General features: G+C 41.8%; 1 protein-coding gene across 1 annotated transcript; it reads left to right on the forward strand.

Moving 5' to 3' along the window:
• Positions 1-2,995: 2,995 nt before the first annotated feature.
• On the forward strand, positions 2,996-15,282 carry LOC101764624. Its single transcript, XM_004951988.2, has 21 exons — positions 2,996-4,455; positions 5,266-5,559; positions 5,660-5,917; positions 6,052-6,184; positions 6,276-6,415; positions 6,502-7,135; positions 7,630-7,694; positions 7,772-7,873; positions 8,069-8,211; positions 8,845-8,900; positions 9,263-9,906; positions 10,014-10,204; positions 10,318-10,609; positions 10,947-11,234; positions 11,319-11,428; positions 12,043-12,373; positions 13,038-13,439; positions 13,580-13,817; positions 13,918-13,953; positions 14,732-14,859; positions 14,936-15,282. The coding sequence occupies exons 1-19, from the start codon at positions 3,040-3,042 to the stop codon at positions 13,920-13,922; spliced, it is 5,742 nt and encodes a 1,913-aa protein (XP_004952045.1). The 5' UTR covers positions 2,996-3,039; the 3' UTR covers positions 13,923-13,953; positions 14,732-14,859; positions 14,936-15,282.
• Positions 15,283-16,693: the final 1,411 nt, after the last annotated feature.

Here is a 16,693-nt window from a genome sequence, read left to right on the forward strand (position 1 = left end):
TTCAGATGATCTTTGCAAGTTGTCACGAATTTTGCTGCTAACAATTTTCTCATGATGCTTTTCTGTGTGCTTCCCGATAGCCCCACTTCATTATTATCAGTTTTAGGTGACCAAAAACCATTCTTCCACGACCGTAGAAGTGCTGACATGATCTTAGAATCAATTCGCATGAATGAACCCCTTCACCAACACATTCGTTAGGACAAAAAGGGGGTGGGCGGCGTGAAGATGAGGGAGCCGGGGGGTGGGGTTGCGGCCGGGTGTTTTTTGAGGGGGGGCCAGCTGGTCGCCGAGTGTCCTATGTGGACACTCGGTAAAGGATTTCTTTGCCGAGTGTCCAACGTAGGACACTCGGCAAAGTCTTTTTGAAAAAAAATAAAAAATATCCAACATTTTCAAAAAAATACCAAATTTTCACACGAACCAATATATGTTCTCTATTGACTATACAAAAAGTTTGGTAGTCAAACCAAACTTGACCGTCACTTCGACTCTAAATCTTATCGAATCCTCTCAAAGTTAGTATTCTTCTTCTGAGATGCTTCGGTTTGTAATCATTGTACATGATGAAATATGCAAAACCTTCTCAATTTTTTTCCACAGCCTCCACGTATTATATCATCACATCATGACAAATCTCATGATTTTCAGACTTTGCTTGTTTTTTTACAATTTAAAAATACTACTGCCACATGTTCATGGTCGTGTTTCCTGAACAAGATGTTCAAAATTTCTTTTTATTTCACCGGGTCAGGTCTCAAATTGGGCCAAATAACATGAATATCATTTTTCTACTCATTTTGTTCCATAATTTGAATCACTTGCAGTTCAAATTTGACTTATACCAAAAATTTCCTTGAAATACAATTAATTAAAGAAATATAGCAAATAAATCCAAAAATATACCAAATTTTAACATGGAGTACCACATGTTGTATGTGGGGAGTAGAAAAAATTTCATGGTGAAAAGAGAAAAACAAATTATTTTTTTGCCGAGTGTCAAAAAAAACACTCGGCAAATCCCCATCTTTGCCGAGTGTCTTTTTTGACACTCGGCAAACCCCCTCTTTGCCGAGTGTTTTTTTGACACTCGGCAAAGAGGGTGGTTTGCCGAGTGTTTTTTTTGACACTCGGCAAAGCCCCGATTTGCCGAGTGTTTTTTCTTTGCCGAGTATTTTTGGCTTGGCACTCGGCAAAGTTGCCGAGTGCTCGAAAAAAAAATGCTTGGCAAAAAAAATACACTCAGCAATTTTTAACTTTCCCGTAGTGTACGATGTAAAACAAGGCACATGAAACTTCAGTTATGTGTAGATGGCTTGTCAGTTGTTACCATAGATGACACTGTTAATAGTCTAGTGATTTGTGTGTACATGAAACTTCAGCCATGTGTATGATTGAAAATGATATCAATATAGGTCTCAAAATGGTAGTATCACGAAGATCATTAAGCCAGACGTGCATGTGAAATTAATAAACAAGCAACGTATCAAAATGGTTTTACATAAAATGCATCTGCTAGAAACTACCATGCACCTGCAGAATGCCCATTTTGTCTAAAAGAAACACTACAAACAAACACAGAACACGAATACACATCATTTTGAACGTGTGCTTTTATTAGTGCTATAACATGGTTATTTGAAATTCTGATGATTGATCAAAGTAACGTAAAATTCAACCTTTCAGCAACATAACTTTTAAAACCAGAAGATTCCTAGCACCAAAGGGACTGCAGATGTTTATTGACAACCACTAAAGATAACAGTACACTGTTGAAAAATAGAAATTTACTTCAGGAAATTATAAATATTGGATTTTTCTCTGAAGGCAAGAATGGAGTGCCCAATCCTACTTACCTTAGAGGTGATGAGCTAACAGTGATCTTTTTCGCGACGGAAGAGATAAATACACTTGAGATAAATACACTTGCAATCAATGTTGTCTCTGGCAATGACAGTGCCATACACGTTGATGGGGAAATCAACATCCAATGATGATACCTTCACCGATAGTGAAGATGTTCACTGCAGCAAACTTCAAGTACCTATCATAGACTTTATCGGTGTATCTCATCGGACCAAGGGGTGCTGTGGTGTGGAAAAGGTAAAACTAAGAAATTAGATTCATGCTTACAATTTGAAACTAAAGTTCAGCAACACAACCACAAAGTGCGGTTTTTCTAAAAAGAACGCCGTGTGCAGAATTGAATAATTTGATCGATTACAAAATTTTCAATCAATCCAGCAGGATAATTGTATGAACTAAAGTTTCACTGCTGGCAAATAAGCTAGACCGCGAGCAGTACAATAAATATGATGGAAGGTGAGCTTAATCGATAGATCAATCGACTCACACTCCTCGTCGAGGTCGAATTTGCTGAAGTCCTCGAAGTGGTATCGGTTGTAATATCGGCCACCCTGCTTAGGGTCGTAGTCTAAGATCTTAGCAAGGGCGAACTCGTGGGCGTTCGCAGCCCGAACCCTTTGCTCCTCCTTCTGCGCCTCTTGCTACTCTTTCTGCATCCGCCTCTCATGATCAGCCACCGCCTCCGCCTCGTCGAAGAAGAAAGGTTCCAAGCCAGGGCAGTGCTCCTCATCGTCGTCGCACCCCAAGCTGCTCCGGCCGCCGCCACCAACCCGCCGCCCGCTGCCATGAACAAGACAACGACGCCGCCGCCAAGGAAGGAAGGGACGAAGGGGAAAGAAAGGAATCTATCCGATCCGATGTGATCTCAGCCAGGGTTCTGAGACCCTTGTGCTAGAGAGATTGGGCTGAGAGCATCACGTGGCGTGGCCCAACTATGCTCGACATGCAGAAGATTTGTTAGAACCAGCCCAAACCCAGTGCAGGCCACTGTTTTTTTTTAAGGGACACCGCTGATACAAATTGCGGACCCATTCGTAACACTGACAAACACAAACAGAATGGGCCTCGGCCCAGTTCCTCGCTACACAGTCAGCAAACTAACTGGCACCTTTTACCCGAAGTTCGCAAAATTTCAGCACAGAAAAAACCTTCGACGCGAAGGCGCCTGCCCCCATGCCGTCGTCGCCGGCGATGGCGTCGCAGCACCCGCCGCCGCGTCAGGAGCTCGACCTCGACGCGTTCCTCCCCTCCTCTCCAACCTCCTCCACGACCTCCGACGCCGACGCTGACCACCGCCGCGCCGTCGACGACCTCCTGCTCCTCCTCTCCTCGTCGGACTCCGACTCCGAGGAGTCCGCCCCCGTCCCCAGCACCAGCAGCCGAGCCCTACCCCGCGTCCAAGCCCCGGCGCCGCCCGCCGAACCCTCGCCGCTGCGTTCCCCGCCCGCGTCGCCGTCCCCGAGGAGATCCACATCCGCCGCGCCGTCGGAGACCCTCTCCTCCCTCGTCGCGAGAACCTTCTCCGGCAACGGCGCCTCGTCTTCCTACTCGAAGCCGCTTCCCTCGCTCTTCCGCGGCGTCCGTCCCAGCCCCAAGCCCGGCGCCGCGCTAGCCGCCGCTGCCGCGGCATCCCGCGCGGTCCTTACCCCGCACGCGGCTGCAATCAAGTCCCGCCGATCAGTCTCGGCACCCGTCGAGAAGCTCCTGGAGGAGGGCAGTGGCTCCGAGGCCTCCGAGGAGCTCCCTTCCACTGGAAGCTTGGAAGCAGAGGTAGAAGAAAAGGGGAACTCGGAAGTGGTTCCTGAACCGACAGAGCAAACTGCCAGTGGGAGTGGGACTGAAGAATTTGAAGAGGGGAAACATGTGGAAGTGGAAACTGAAGAGAGTTCTGAGTCTATGAAGCTGGTGGAGGCGAGTACCCTTGATTCTGTAGTCGCTGATGATTTCAGTGGGCATGAGCAAACAGCTGAAAATGGCAGCATGGTGGAAACCGATCAAGTTGAGAACCAAACTGCAGTTGTCTATGAGGAAAATGCATATGACCAAACTGGAGATGATAATTATGTGCAATCAGCTCAGAGTATGGATCCAATTGGGTCCGTTTCTGAGGAAAGTTTTGATGATGATCGGGAGGCTGACAGATCCAACAGCATCATCGAAGACCAAGTGGAATCTGAGAGTTTAATTGATAATGTGATCAAGGAGAGAATGGAGCAGCTGGAGGTCAGCAGGAAGGCTGAGAAGAATGCAGAGAAGAAGCAGAAAGTGTCAATGAAACCGTTGGAGTTAGCAGAGGAGCTTGAGAAGAGGCAGGCCTCGTTTGGTCAACACTGGGAGGAAGGAGCAGCTGCGCAACCCATGCAATTAGAGGGGATCGGAAAGGGCCCACCAGCTATTGGTTACATGCAAATCGAGATGGACAACCCAGTAACTCGTGCCATGTCCTCCCCGTCATTTAGGCCGGACCATGGCTCTCCCCAGGTGCTGGCAGTTCATAGGAGCTATATAGCGATGGGCACGTCTAAAGGTGCTGTCATTGTCATTCCAAGCAAATACTCCATTCATCAAGCTGATGATACAGACGCAAAGGTTAGTCACTGTGCTGGTGCGAATAAGGCATGTTTGACTAATAGCTAATACTATGGTATAGTTGCATATTTTGACTTCAAGATGATGTATTATTATGTGGTATTTGTAATAAACTTTGAGACAACTCTTTTCAAAACATCGGGCACTAGACATCACTACATCAGTTCATGTTAATTTATCAGGAATTTTAGCTTTCTTGTCTTAATGAGAAAACATGAAGGAACTGAGAAGTATGGTAGATTTATGTTTCTATAAATACTCTATGTTGTATTTGTGCATCATCATTCTATAAATGAGCTCTTGTGATCAGAATAGCACTTGAAATGTAGCTGAACCTGAATTTATTTTGCTGGCAAAAAAATGTGGTGTCTGTTGCTACACCAAAATCTAGTACATTTATAGAATTTAGGAAGATTTTGAAGAAGTACATCAGATTCTAGATCTGGAGTAGAAAATGCAGCAAATTCTTGTGAGTAAGATGATTAGGAAACTCCCTTGTTTGATGTACCTTTTTTAACATCAAAGGTTTGATAATTCATGCCATACTTTTGTGAGTCATTGGAAGATCGATTATTGTTCTCTCTTTCTTTCTAGCGATTGAAATGCTATCATTTTTTTTTCTGAAATAACACGTTCACTTGATTAGAGCACTACACATATTGCTCCTTTCATGTTTTGAGTCATGAGATATTAGCTTGCAATACTTCAACTGCTATTTCATAATTGGGCCAATAGCTGCACATATAAATCCAAGGAACCAATATGCAAAATATTTGAGGCTCTAACCATTTTTGTTTTTTTAAAATCCAGATGCTGTTCTTTTGGAACCAAGGTGAGAAGACTCAATCACCAGTGACTGCCATGTGCTTTAACCAGCAAGGGGATCTTCTGCTAGTAGGATATGGTGATGGTCATATGACAATTTGGGATGTACAAAAAGCTACAGCAGCAAAAGTCATATATGGTGAGCATACAGCACCAGTAGTGCATGTTTGTTTTATCCGCCAATCTAAGGCCATCACTGGGGATTCAAAAGGGGTAGTTCTGTTGCACACATTTTCCATTATCCCAGTAATTAATCGTTTGACTGTCAAGGGAACCCAGGTATGGAGAAACACCATTTTCCCCTCTATGTTGCATGTATTATCTCACTAGCTTTTGTGTCGAGCATGTGGTCTGACAAAAGCTAGCTACAATTTGCCAGCGCCTTTTTGATGGAAATACTGGAATTGTGCTCTCAGCCTGTCCTCTTCTAGTGGATGAATCCTTTGGTTTTAGCAACTCATCTTCCCAAGGGAACCAAACAACTTCCTCCGGTGGTGGTGGTCTTGGCAGCATGATGGGTGGTGTTGTTGGAGGTGTAGTTGGAGTAGATTCTGGATGGAAGTTTTTCAATGAAAGCTCCTCCACAGTGGAGGATGGTGTTGTGGTCATGTTTATTATGTACCAGCATGCTCTTGTGGTATGAACCAGTTATATTCTGGAAACATTTTCTTTCATTTTGGTAGCAATCAAATATGTTATGAATTCTTGGACTGAATCAAATATGTTATGAATTCTTGGACTGAGCATAATGTTCTACTGTTTGCCTGTTAGGTTAGGCTCCGTACCAATATTGACCATGTTGACCATATTGAAACGTTCTCTAGACCAGATGGAGCACGAGAAGGCTCCATCGCGTATGCTGCATGGAAGTATACATCATCCTTGAATGATTCATCATCATTAGGTAAAAACTAGGCCTCTTTCGTGAGCTCTGATTGGTGCTTTCTTTATCTCATCTTTTGAATTTTCATGGACTAAACGTGATGATACTATAGATGAAGAACGGCTATCTTGGCTTGCACTTGCATGGGACCGCCAAGTGCAAGTGGCAAAATTTGTTAAATCAAAGATAGTTAAACACAAGGAATGGAAGCTTGATAGTGCAGCTATTGGTGTTGCCTGGTTAGATGACCAGGTATGCAATAGGTTTCATTGCTGTAGTTCATTTAATATCTGTTCTCTATTTGTTTACCAAATTAAATCACTCATTTTTCTCTTCAGATGTTAGTTGTCCTTAATTTGAGAGGACAGCTCTGTTTGTTCTCTAAAGATGGCAGTGAGCTTCGTAGAACTACCTTTGTTCCGGATGGCCTTCTGTTTGATGACACCATATTGCACCATGCACATTTTTCTAACAGGTTTGGTAACCCAGAGAAGCATTTTAATAGTTCAGTAGCAGTAAGAGGTGCTACAGTGTACATTCTTGGGCCAACCTTTCTCACAGTTTCACGACTTCTCCCATGGAAAGAACGAATTGAAGCACTAAAGAGAGCTGGTGATTGGATGGGTGCACTGGACATGGCAATGAGACTTTATGATGGTCAGACACAGGGTGTTGTTGATCTCCCGAGAACAGTTGATTCTATTAGAGAGGCCATAATGCCATACTTAGTAGAGTTGCTTCTATCATATATAAGTTATGTCTTCGAATATATTTCAATTGCATTGTCAAATCATACTGGAAAAGGGGGAGACTCAGATGTTCTTATAGAGGCTGATAGGTCTCTGCTAACACAAAGAGAGGAACAATATGCTCGTGTAGGAGGGGTTGCAGTCGAGTATTGTGTGCATATTGGACGTGACGACATCCTTTTCGACACAGTCTTCTCTAAGTTTGTTGCGGCACAAAGTGGAGGTAGGCTTATATTTTTTAATAAGAAACAGCAGCCTTTTTTTGGTTTAATTGTGAACTTTATTTGGGTTGATACAAGCCCCCATTCTTCATTGGTTTGATCCTACTAGATTATTCTTTAGTACATCTTTTCCTTGAATTTTGTCAATAAAAATAGAGAACCATGCAAAGATATTTCATGCTTCTGATCTAAGCTGTCCAATTCTGTTGAATCCATTTTTTTTGAGTTTTTAACCATCAACAGAAGCTTTGCGATAGCTCGACCTGTGCTCTTATGTTTTCCTGGCCCATTAGTTGTCCTTTTTTTTTATCTTTGTAATAAGGCTTGTGCGTTGAAACTCCATAGGCTTTTATATGTCTGGTTGTGGAATCTATTTTAGATACGGATTGTGCATGTCATGCTCGATTATGGGATGTTACATGTACATGTATCATTGTATATGTTGTTAAACTGTTGCTATTTGCTAACTTGAATACTTTGAATGACATGATAACAGGCATGTTTCTGGAGGTACTAGAGCCCTATATATTGAAGGATATGCTTGGTTCTCTGCCCCCTGAGGTGAGCAGCATGAGTCTACTAGTGTTAGCACACCAATCTATACATGAATTGATGAATATGATATATTTTATTTGCAGATTATGCAAGCACTAGTGGAGCATTATAGTGGCAAAGGATGGTTGCAGCGAGTTGAACAATGCATTCTTCACATGGATATTTCTTCATTGGATTTTAATCAGGTATAAGCAATATTTGATCCTATAACTAGTGTAAGAAATATTTCTGTATTGTCTTGTCAGTTATGTTATGTTGCCTAGATTGACCGAGAACGTAACATTTTGTTATTGAATTTCTTTCGGTCACATTTTTGTAGCTTGAACAACTGTATTGTTCAAGGTTGCCAACGCATTTTGATATGCTTGCGTTGTGTGCAGGTGGTCAGACTGTGTCGTGAACATGGGCTATATGGTGCACTAATTTATTTGTTTAACCAAGGTCTGAGTGATTTCCGTACACCTCTAGAGGAACTTCTATCAGTCGTTCAGAATAGAAACAGAAAAGATGCTGCTTCTACTGGGTATGCCCTATTTTGGCTCATACAGTTCTATGAAACTTTTCTAGAGAAGCCAAACACCTGTCTCAAGTATAAGATAATATTGCAAATTATTTTGTTTCATAAGCTGTTTATATATAACTAGATCATGGTTTCAGTCTTTTAAAGTTCCTGATAAAATATTTCTTCTGGCAAGCAAACTAAACTGAATCATCTGATTTAGCAAACACCATCCCCACATATAAGATGATACGACATGTTGTCCATAAGTTATGGGTTGTGAATTAGTTATGATTTTATTATTATGAACTTCCTGATAAAAGTATGTGTTCTGGTAAATTTCTATTAAACAAACTTTAATTCTTACCAAACACCATCATTTCCTTACTTGTCTATCATTTTTATTTGAAAATAAGACCAAAATGAGTCTTGATTTTTCCCCTCATTCTTGATCTGCATGTATGGAGGATCCTCTGATACTATGTAAAATTCCTAATCGTAGTCAATATAACAAGCAAGTACCGCATTGTTATGTGGCTAGACTTAATTTTTCTTAGATATTCCTAGTGCTATACATAAACTTAATATATTTTTGCTAGGTTTTAGTATCATACTATCATCACATAGATTTACCCTCTAACGCTTTGTGTGAAACAGATACAGGATGCTTGTTTATCTGAAATATTGCTTTCAGGGCCGAGCATTTCCCCCAGGTTAGTGCCTTCGCCATTTGTGGCATACAACTTACTGTTTACCATTTTCCATTAAATCAATGGCAGTTTAGTATGTAGTTGGACCACAAATCTTGTTTTCCATGTGGTATGGCTTTGTTAGAAAAAATTTAATTGGGAGCATACTTGATTTCGTTAAATTGGAGACATCGAATCTACCATAAGATTGATGCTTTGTCAGTCTATAACTATCGCAGGTTCTTTTGTATAACCAGAAACAGTGCATATTATTATATTATGTTGATATACGGTGACACTCTTATACCAGGAATACATATTAAGTTGCTACACAGCAATGCTCTTACATTGTAAATAGAGATGTTCTGACATGATTTCTTTTTCAGGGCATGGGATAATTCCCCGATCCCGCCTTCATTCAGTGAGGGAAGAACTGCTGCAATTTCTGCTTGAAGAGTCTAAGTCACTCACTTCTGAAGTATTTAAGGGTTTCAATGCTTCTTGTGGAAAGTGCCCAAACATATGCTATCTTCTTTGGATGGATACTGAAGCTACCTTGGAAGTTCTCAAATGTGCTTTTGCACAGGATAGTTTTGAGCCTGGAGATGAACCTTCTAGTACTGTCAATGCATCTGTCTCAGAGGATGAAGATGGCATTATCGCTGAAAACCCAGGGAGTCAAAATAATATGGTACAAAATGTATTGGATGACATCATTGACATTGTTGGTTTGGAAAATGAGGTGATTCGGTCTGTTGTTATGGGTACAGATGACTCAGAATTTTGGCCTTCAGAGAAGGAATTTGGCTATTTAATCGAGTTCGTGTCCTTTTTTGTTTCCCACAAAAGGGCTATTGCATCTAAAAGAGTTGTTATGCACATTCTCACTTATCTCACTTCGTCTTATGATGATACAAGAGCAAGGACTCAGAAAGAAAAGGAAGTGCTTCAACTCTTCAATGCACTTCCCCAAAATGACTGGAATTCTGATTTTGTCTTGAACCTCTGTTCAGATGCTCATTTTCATCAGGTTTGCTACCACTGTTCCGTTAGATTCACTCCTGTGAAATTTATGTAGCACTTCTGCTCGAAAATACCAGCTGGAATTTATGTAGTAACATTCTTGTTACTGTGTAGGCCTGTGGTTTGATATTTACAACCAGGAATCAGAATTTATCTGCTTTAGATAGTTACATGAAGGATAGAGATGAACCTTTCCATGCTTTTATCTTCATTGATAAAAGGTTATTTGAATTGGCTGATGATGAAGCTTTGTCATTTCGTACCACTGTAATATCTCGTTTTCCTGAGTTGGTCAAGCTGAGCAGGTAAATCATTATCTTTTCTTTTGTTCTTCGTCTTATGTTTATCTTTCAACTGAATCATTATCTCTTACGCCTGGATGCTGATAATCTTCATGTTTGTCTTTCAACTTTCTCAGGGAATGTGCATTTGTCTTAGTCATTGATCATTTCTGTGATAATATCCAGCAAATATTAGCAGAGCTTCGGTCTGATCCACACAGCCTCTTTCTTTTCTTGAAAACTGCTATTGAAGTACACTTGTCAGGAAAACTTGACTTCAGTGGGCTTAGTCTAAGAAGCAATCAAACTGTTGAACTTCATTACTCTTCCAGTGATCTTGAAGATTATCAGAAGAGGTTATCAAATCCCTCCAAGTTAGACCACAATCCTGTTTCCGTTGACGACGAGTTAGTTGAACTATATCTGGAGGTAAGTGTGGTGATAGATAATTGAACTTTGATACCTTTCAGATGGTATGGAGCATTTGACAATCACTGTACATTTAAGTGCTAGCTAATGTACTATACGTTGAATGTTATAAGAAAATCAGGCAGCTTAAATAGTGAATCGTCAGAAATAGTAAGGTATCACAAAGCAATATCTCTTTGCAAATAGTGTAAAATTACATGTTATCTACAAGCGTTGTTGTAACTGTTGCAAAATTGTTTTTTTCCTGACAATATACAAATAGGAAAATAAAATTGATCACAGCATATTTCTAATGATCTTCCCCCTCTTTGTTAATCCAAGACATCTTCTTTCACAGCTGTTGTGTCAGTATGAGCGAAGATCGGTTCTGAAGTTTCTGGAGACTTTTGACAGTTACAGATTAGAGCGGTGCTTGCATCTTTGCCTAGATTACGGAGTTACAGATGCTGCTGCATTTTTGCAAGAGAGGGTTGGTGATGTTGGGAGTGCCCTTGCACTTATCCTGGCTGGACTTGATGAGAAAATCAGCTTATTTATCTCTTCTGTGGAAAATACTTTCTCTGGTGTTGCATCAAAAAGTATCTCTGAGACTAAGCAACCAGACATTGTTCTAGAAATGAGTGAGGTCTATTTCTCATACCCATTTGAATTCTCTAGGTTTGTAACCTCTGCTGTATGGATAGTAACATTTTCAACATGTTTGTTTTAGGCTCATCCGGTGCTTGATGCTTTACGTGCCTCCATTGGGTTGTGCCAAAGAAATTCACAACGCTTGGACCCAGAGGAATCTCAGTCCCTTTGGTTCCAACTGCTTGACTCGTAAGTTGTGCTAATACATAAATGCTTGTCTCTTAAGTTATCATTATGGTGTTAAAAAAGTATTTTGTGCGATGAAATATATTGTTCCCATCTGGTTAGTCACAGTTAGTCTTGTTGCTTATGGTCGTAGTTAGAAAACATCATTATCCCTGTTCCTTAAAATGACAGACTGACAGTATTTATGAGCAGAGTGCTCGCACATAGTATCTATGGTTAATCCTTTTTTATGGTTGAAACTTGTGATTAAGAAGTCAAGAAATGACAAAAATATTTTTCAGCAAATTATCTATTACTCCCTCCGTTTCAAATTGTAGGTCGTTTTGGCTTTTCTAAATTCATAGATTTTGCTATGCATCTAGACATACACTATATCTAGGTGCATGACAAAAACTAAGTACTTAGAAAAGTCAAAACGACCTATTATTTGGAACAGCGGGAGTAGATTCAATAGCACATTTGGGAAGGCAATATGAACCTATTGCTGTGTGATAATTTGGGGAAGTTTTTCCAAACAGTTCTCACTTTGTTATGCTCGTAGTTTGCTGAAGTCATATTATCTTGTGTACACATAGATACCATTTATTGCTTCCAACATTGTTGTGTTATTGATTCAGCTTCTCAGAGCCACTGAAAAGATTGTATGGAAGCCAGGATGTAAATGAAAAAAGTGCCAGGTCCAAGGGGATGGAAGTACCAATTGAACATCTGAAGGGAAAAAGACCATCACAACAAATGAGGATTTCAGCCAAACAAAGGTGCCTAAATGTTCTGCGGAAAATATTTTCACAATTTGTTGGAGAAATAATAGAGGTGATGGCTGGGTATATACCCCTACCAGCAATAATGGCGAAACTCTTATCTGATAATGGGAGTCAAGAGTTTGGTGATTTCAAATTTGTGATACACAGAATGTTATCTATGTATCTTTATGAAAAAAGAATACTGGTATGACTCTCATTTGTCTTTTACTTGTAGGCTGCAATTACTTGCTCCATTTAATGTTTTTTGGAACATTGTACAAGATCATTGGTAATTTTTGAATGGCATGATTACACACTCATTGCAGTAGAGCAAGGTTTGAAAAAATTGCACTAAGCTGGTTGTGTTTACTTCTATTCTCATCCTAAATGTATGCTTCTTACTTTGTTAGTAACTGGCTTTGATGAATTTTGTCATTTCTTAGTGCTACTACCTCATGATGTCTTAAATTAGAATACTCCCTGTCCTTGAATATGTGATGTTTAGGACAAGCTATTAGTTCATTTTTGAACTGGTTAGCTTGTCCTAAACGTCGTATATATTTAAAGACACAGGTAGTATATCTGCTCATGATCTGATTAATGTTCCCACCCTGACATGTTGAAGCAATTTTTTTGAGGGAACATTTTGAACCCATTTTTGTTTTGTTTTGCCAAGTAAATCTAATGTTGTTCCTTAAGTGTTTAATTCTCTACCTACCATATTTCTTATTACATGTGAAATACCAAACAACTTGAAGGCCTAATGCAACACATCACTGCTTTTAGTTTCTGTTAATCTTCCATAATTTATCTTAGATAGAAAAGAAGGCATAGATCTCTGCTCTGATACATTATGCACCTGTCTGCAGGAAACAGCTAAGTCAGTAATTGAGGATGACTCGTTTTATACCTTGAGCTTATTAAAGAGAGGAGTTTGTCATGGATTTGCTCCACAGACTTTTGCATGTTGCATATGCAACTGCTCACTTTCTAAAGAAGGTGCTATTTCAGCCATACGGTTGTTCAGTTGTGGGCATGCAACACATCTTCAGTGTGAGTCTGAGCAGAGCAGGTCATCCAATCGGGAATCTAAAGATGGATGCCCTGTCTGTCTCTCAACTAGTAATACGCAAGGCCGAAACAAATCGCCTATGTTTGATAATGGGCTAGTGAAGTATTCTGGGGCTGAACTTGAAGCGTCGCATGGCGTCCATCAGACTCATGAAATTGATCATGCTGAGAGATCTCGCGGGCTTCAAAATATGTCACGGGTATAACTATGTCAGATGATCTCACTTTTTTTAGGTTTATCATAAATCTCTCAACTTAGAACTGGACGCTTTTCTGACAAGTGAAACTGTACCTAGTTATAGCCTTCTATTGTGTTTCTTCTCATTATTTCTTTTTGCAGTATGAAATACTGAGTAATCTTCAGAAAGAACAGAAGTCCTTCCATATAGAAACTGTACCTCCATTGAAACTTGCACCACCAGCTATATATCATGAGAAGATACAGAAGAGGACCTCTTTGGTGGGAGAACCTAGCAAACATTCGGTTAGAAGTCAAAAGCCCCAGAAAATATGGCAAATGAAGGAGCAAAAATCAAAACAGGCTGGGAATCGTCTTCCGCAAAAGTCAAATGTGCTCCGTGAGTTACTCCCGTCACTGACATCATAGGCATCAATTTCAGTGTGCTGATTCATTTATGGATTTTTGTTTGCCTGCTTACTTTCATTGATCCTCTGCAGGTTAATGTAAGAATCAAGTGATGCACTGTTTGTATGGTATGTAGTTCAAACTATACACCTTCAGTAATCCTGCCTGTATAGTGTTTCCCTTGTATTAATATCTGTGACATCTACTAAGAACGTTCTTAAGATCACTACTATAGAAGGAGATTAATCCTCCAGCATAAATATGATTGAAGGCACGATGAAACTGAACTTATCAGTTCAAAAGTGACACCAAACCTCCACCTTTTGAATCTTAGCATCACACCTGTTGCCACAACAGTTAGATATTCCCTCTGTCCCCTGACTTGGCACTTCTCCAAAACTATCCTTTTGACTTATGATTTATCTTATACTACAATGTTTGTGGCAACAAGATCATAACCATAGGGAAGTACTTTGAAATCTTATTCCAATGATATTATTTTGGCACGGACTTTATATTGTGTGGGGCTAGTTTTTGGTCAAAGATCACAAGATTTGAATATTGAAATGCATTTACACTTTATATTTTGGGACAGAGAGTATTGTTTCAATTGAACTTGTGACGTGTCTTCTGATCCCTTGCTGTGACCAAAGGATTTGCATATGCTTATGATCAATAGAAAAGTTGGCAGGATGAAAAGGAAAGCATTGTGTATTCGAATAAACTTTAGAACTTTTACTGAAATTCATTTTCAATGATTGATCGGTGGATAGTGCATCCAATTTAGCGTCTAGTTTTATTTGCATTCTCTATTGAATGATGTTTCTCATTTGCTAGTTATTTGCATGCCTGGTATGCTTGCTCATTAATAGTAAGGCTACCAACATTTCTTCTTGTTTGGCGCAGGAATCAGATTCAGACTGATTGTTAATCTGCTTCATGCCATCACCACAATTGAATCATCAGTACATAATTTTTGTCTTGGAGACGCGACTCGTTGATTCCGAGTCTCCCTCCCTGTAGCATGATCAAAGGTAGCAACTTTGATTCTTTCTGTTTGGGACTCTTATCTTTGTTGCTTACAAGTGCCTCATCTTCGTGTTATTCCAGGTTTTGCGGAATTCGGAGTTCGGGTGCTTTGAACTAGGGAGGGATCCTGAATGCTGGCGGGCGAGAGCTTAGAAATTAGACGCTAAAGCGATCCCGTGAGGCTGTAACTTGAAGTAGAGTAGTTTGTGACATGAAAATTCATGCGGCAGCTTGCTGAGTTCTTGTACAGAGTATACGCGTGGTGACAATACACGATCCTCGTACAGTCTGTAAAATACAGTCTAGAGTAACACATGAGCGCTGTCATGTATAGCACGGGAACTACGGCTTAAAACTCCTACCTCTTACCAGCTTGAGCTGCTATACTGTGGGTTTCGATATCAATGCGCATGGTTGCCTTTTACTTCTTTCTTGCATGGAAAAATACAGAACGAACCTCTGTTACATCTAGCGATGATACATCTGCAAGGGCGAGCACTCTGATACTAGATGCTAGAAGAACTGTGCGAAGTCTGAACTGACTCTCAAACAACCCATCAAATCCTTGCTTTTACTGCCACAACTCAAGATCCTGAATACAAACTTTGAATTTGGTATAAATCGAAAGTGAACAGTAAAGCCCATTTGGTGTTAGGGTTACATTACATCGGAAAACTTTGAATTTCAAAGTGAACAAAGCCTTTGGTGTTAGGGTTTGCATTACATCGGTCTGATTAGCCAGCAACGTGCTGCTAATCACAATCACTAGCCCTAAGCCCTAGATAGACGATGACAAGAAGATCAGCGAGCGATGAGCGATCTCGTCGAGCCGTCGGCCGTCAGAACACGTCGGGGCCGCGGAAAACCTGGAAGCGGCAGCTGTCGGCGCCGCTTGCCTGGACGCCGAGCGCGTAGTTGGCCGCCACCAGCTCCGCCACCTTCTTCTTCGTCTCCGTCGCGCGCTCCGCCTCCTCCTGCCGCCGGTGCAGCACCGCCACGCCGCGCTTGAGCACCCCGTTGTCGCGCTCCAGCTCCTCCTGCCTCTTGTGCTGCGCCGCCACGCCGCGCCTCAGCACGCCGTTGTCGCGCTCCAGCTCCTCCGCACGCGCCCTCAGCGCCGCGTTCTCCTCCCGCAGCGCCGCCGCCGCCGCCGCTGACTGTGCTCCCGCCTCCGCCGCCGCGCGCTTGGCGACGGCGCCCTCGATGAGCTTCAGGATCCACGACGCACGGCTCCTGGCGTCCGCCGCGTCGGCCGCCGCGAACATCTGCTCCACCAGGACGCCCGCGCACTCGTCCATGGACGACGCGGTCGCGACTCGGGCCGCCGTCGCCGCCTCCCTCTCCCTCGCCTGCCGCTGCCTGGCTCGGCACGCCTCCACGGGGTCGAACGCGGCGACGGCCGGGCACGGCGAGAAGCGTCCGCGTTTTGCGAGATGGGGCGCCGCCGGCACCACCTCGTCGAGGAGGAACGGGCTAGCGGGTCGCTTCCGGTAGCACTCGGCGGCGGCCATCGCGTCGACTCGTACTGCTCTGGATGGTTGTTTGCCGCGACCAAGGCTCGTCTATATATTTAAGAGCGTGCGATGATCTCGTTCGAATTCGAACCTAGGTCGGTGTCCGACTGGAAGTCTGGAACTCAACCTCTCTCTCACCTAGGTCAGTGTCCGACTGGAAGTCTGGAACTGAACCCCTCCCTCCCTCCCTCCCTCCCCCTCTCTCTCTAAAAGAACGTATCCGACTGGACTGAAATCGGATTTTTTTTTATTTTCATATATTTTTTTACAATTTTGTAGAAATAAATAGTCCTTCGAAAAATTTGCAACAATAGACCTATACTGC

This window comes from Setaria italica, chromosome I, assembly GCF_000263155.2.
Source record: "Setaria italica strain Yugu1 chromosome I, Setaria_italica_v2.0, whole genome shotgun sequence".
Classification (NCBI taxonomy): domain Eukaryota; kingdom Viridiplantae; phylum Streptophyta; class Magnoliopsida; order Poales; family Poaceae; genus Setaria; species Setaria italica.

What these genes read in the sequence shown, in the direction of transcription:
- LOC101764624 (XM_004951988.2), top strand. Translation starts at nt 3,040, where the DNA reads ATGCCGTCGTCGCCGGCGATGGCGTCGCAGCACCCGCCGCCGCGTCAG. An exon ending in TTGCCTGGTTAGATGACCAG is followed by an intron (nt 6,416 to 6,501) that starts GTATGCAATAGG and finishes TTTTCTCTTCAG; the next exon opens with ATGTTAGTTGTCCTTAATTT. An exon ending in TTTATGAAAAAAGAATACTG is followed by an intron (nt 12,374 to 13,037) that starts GTATGACTCTCA and finishes ACCTGTCTGCAG; the next exon opens with GAAACAGCTAAGTCAGTAAT.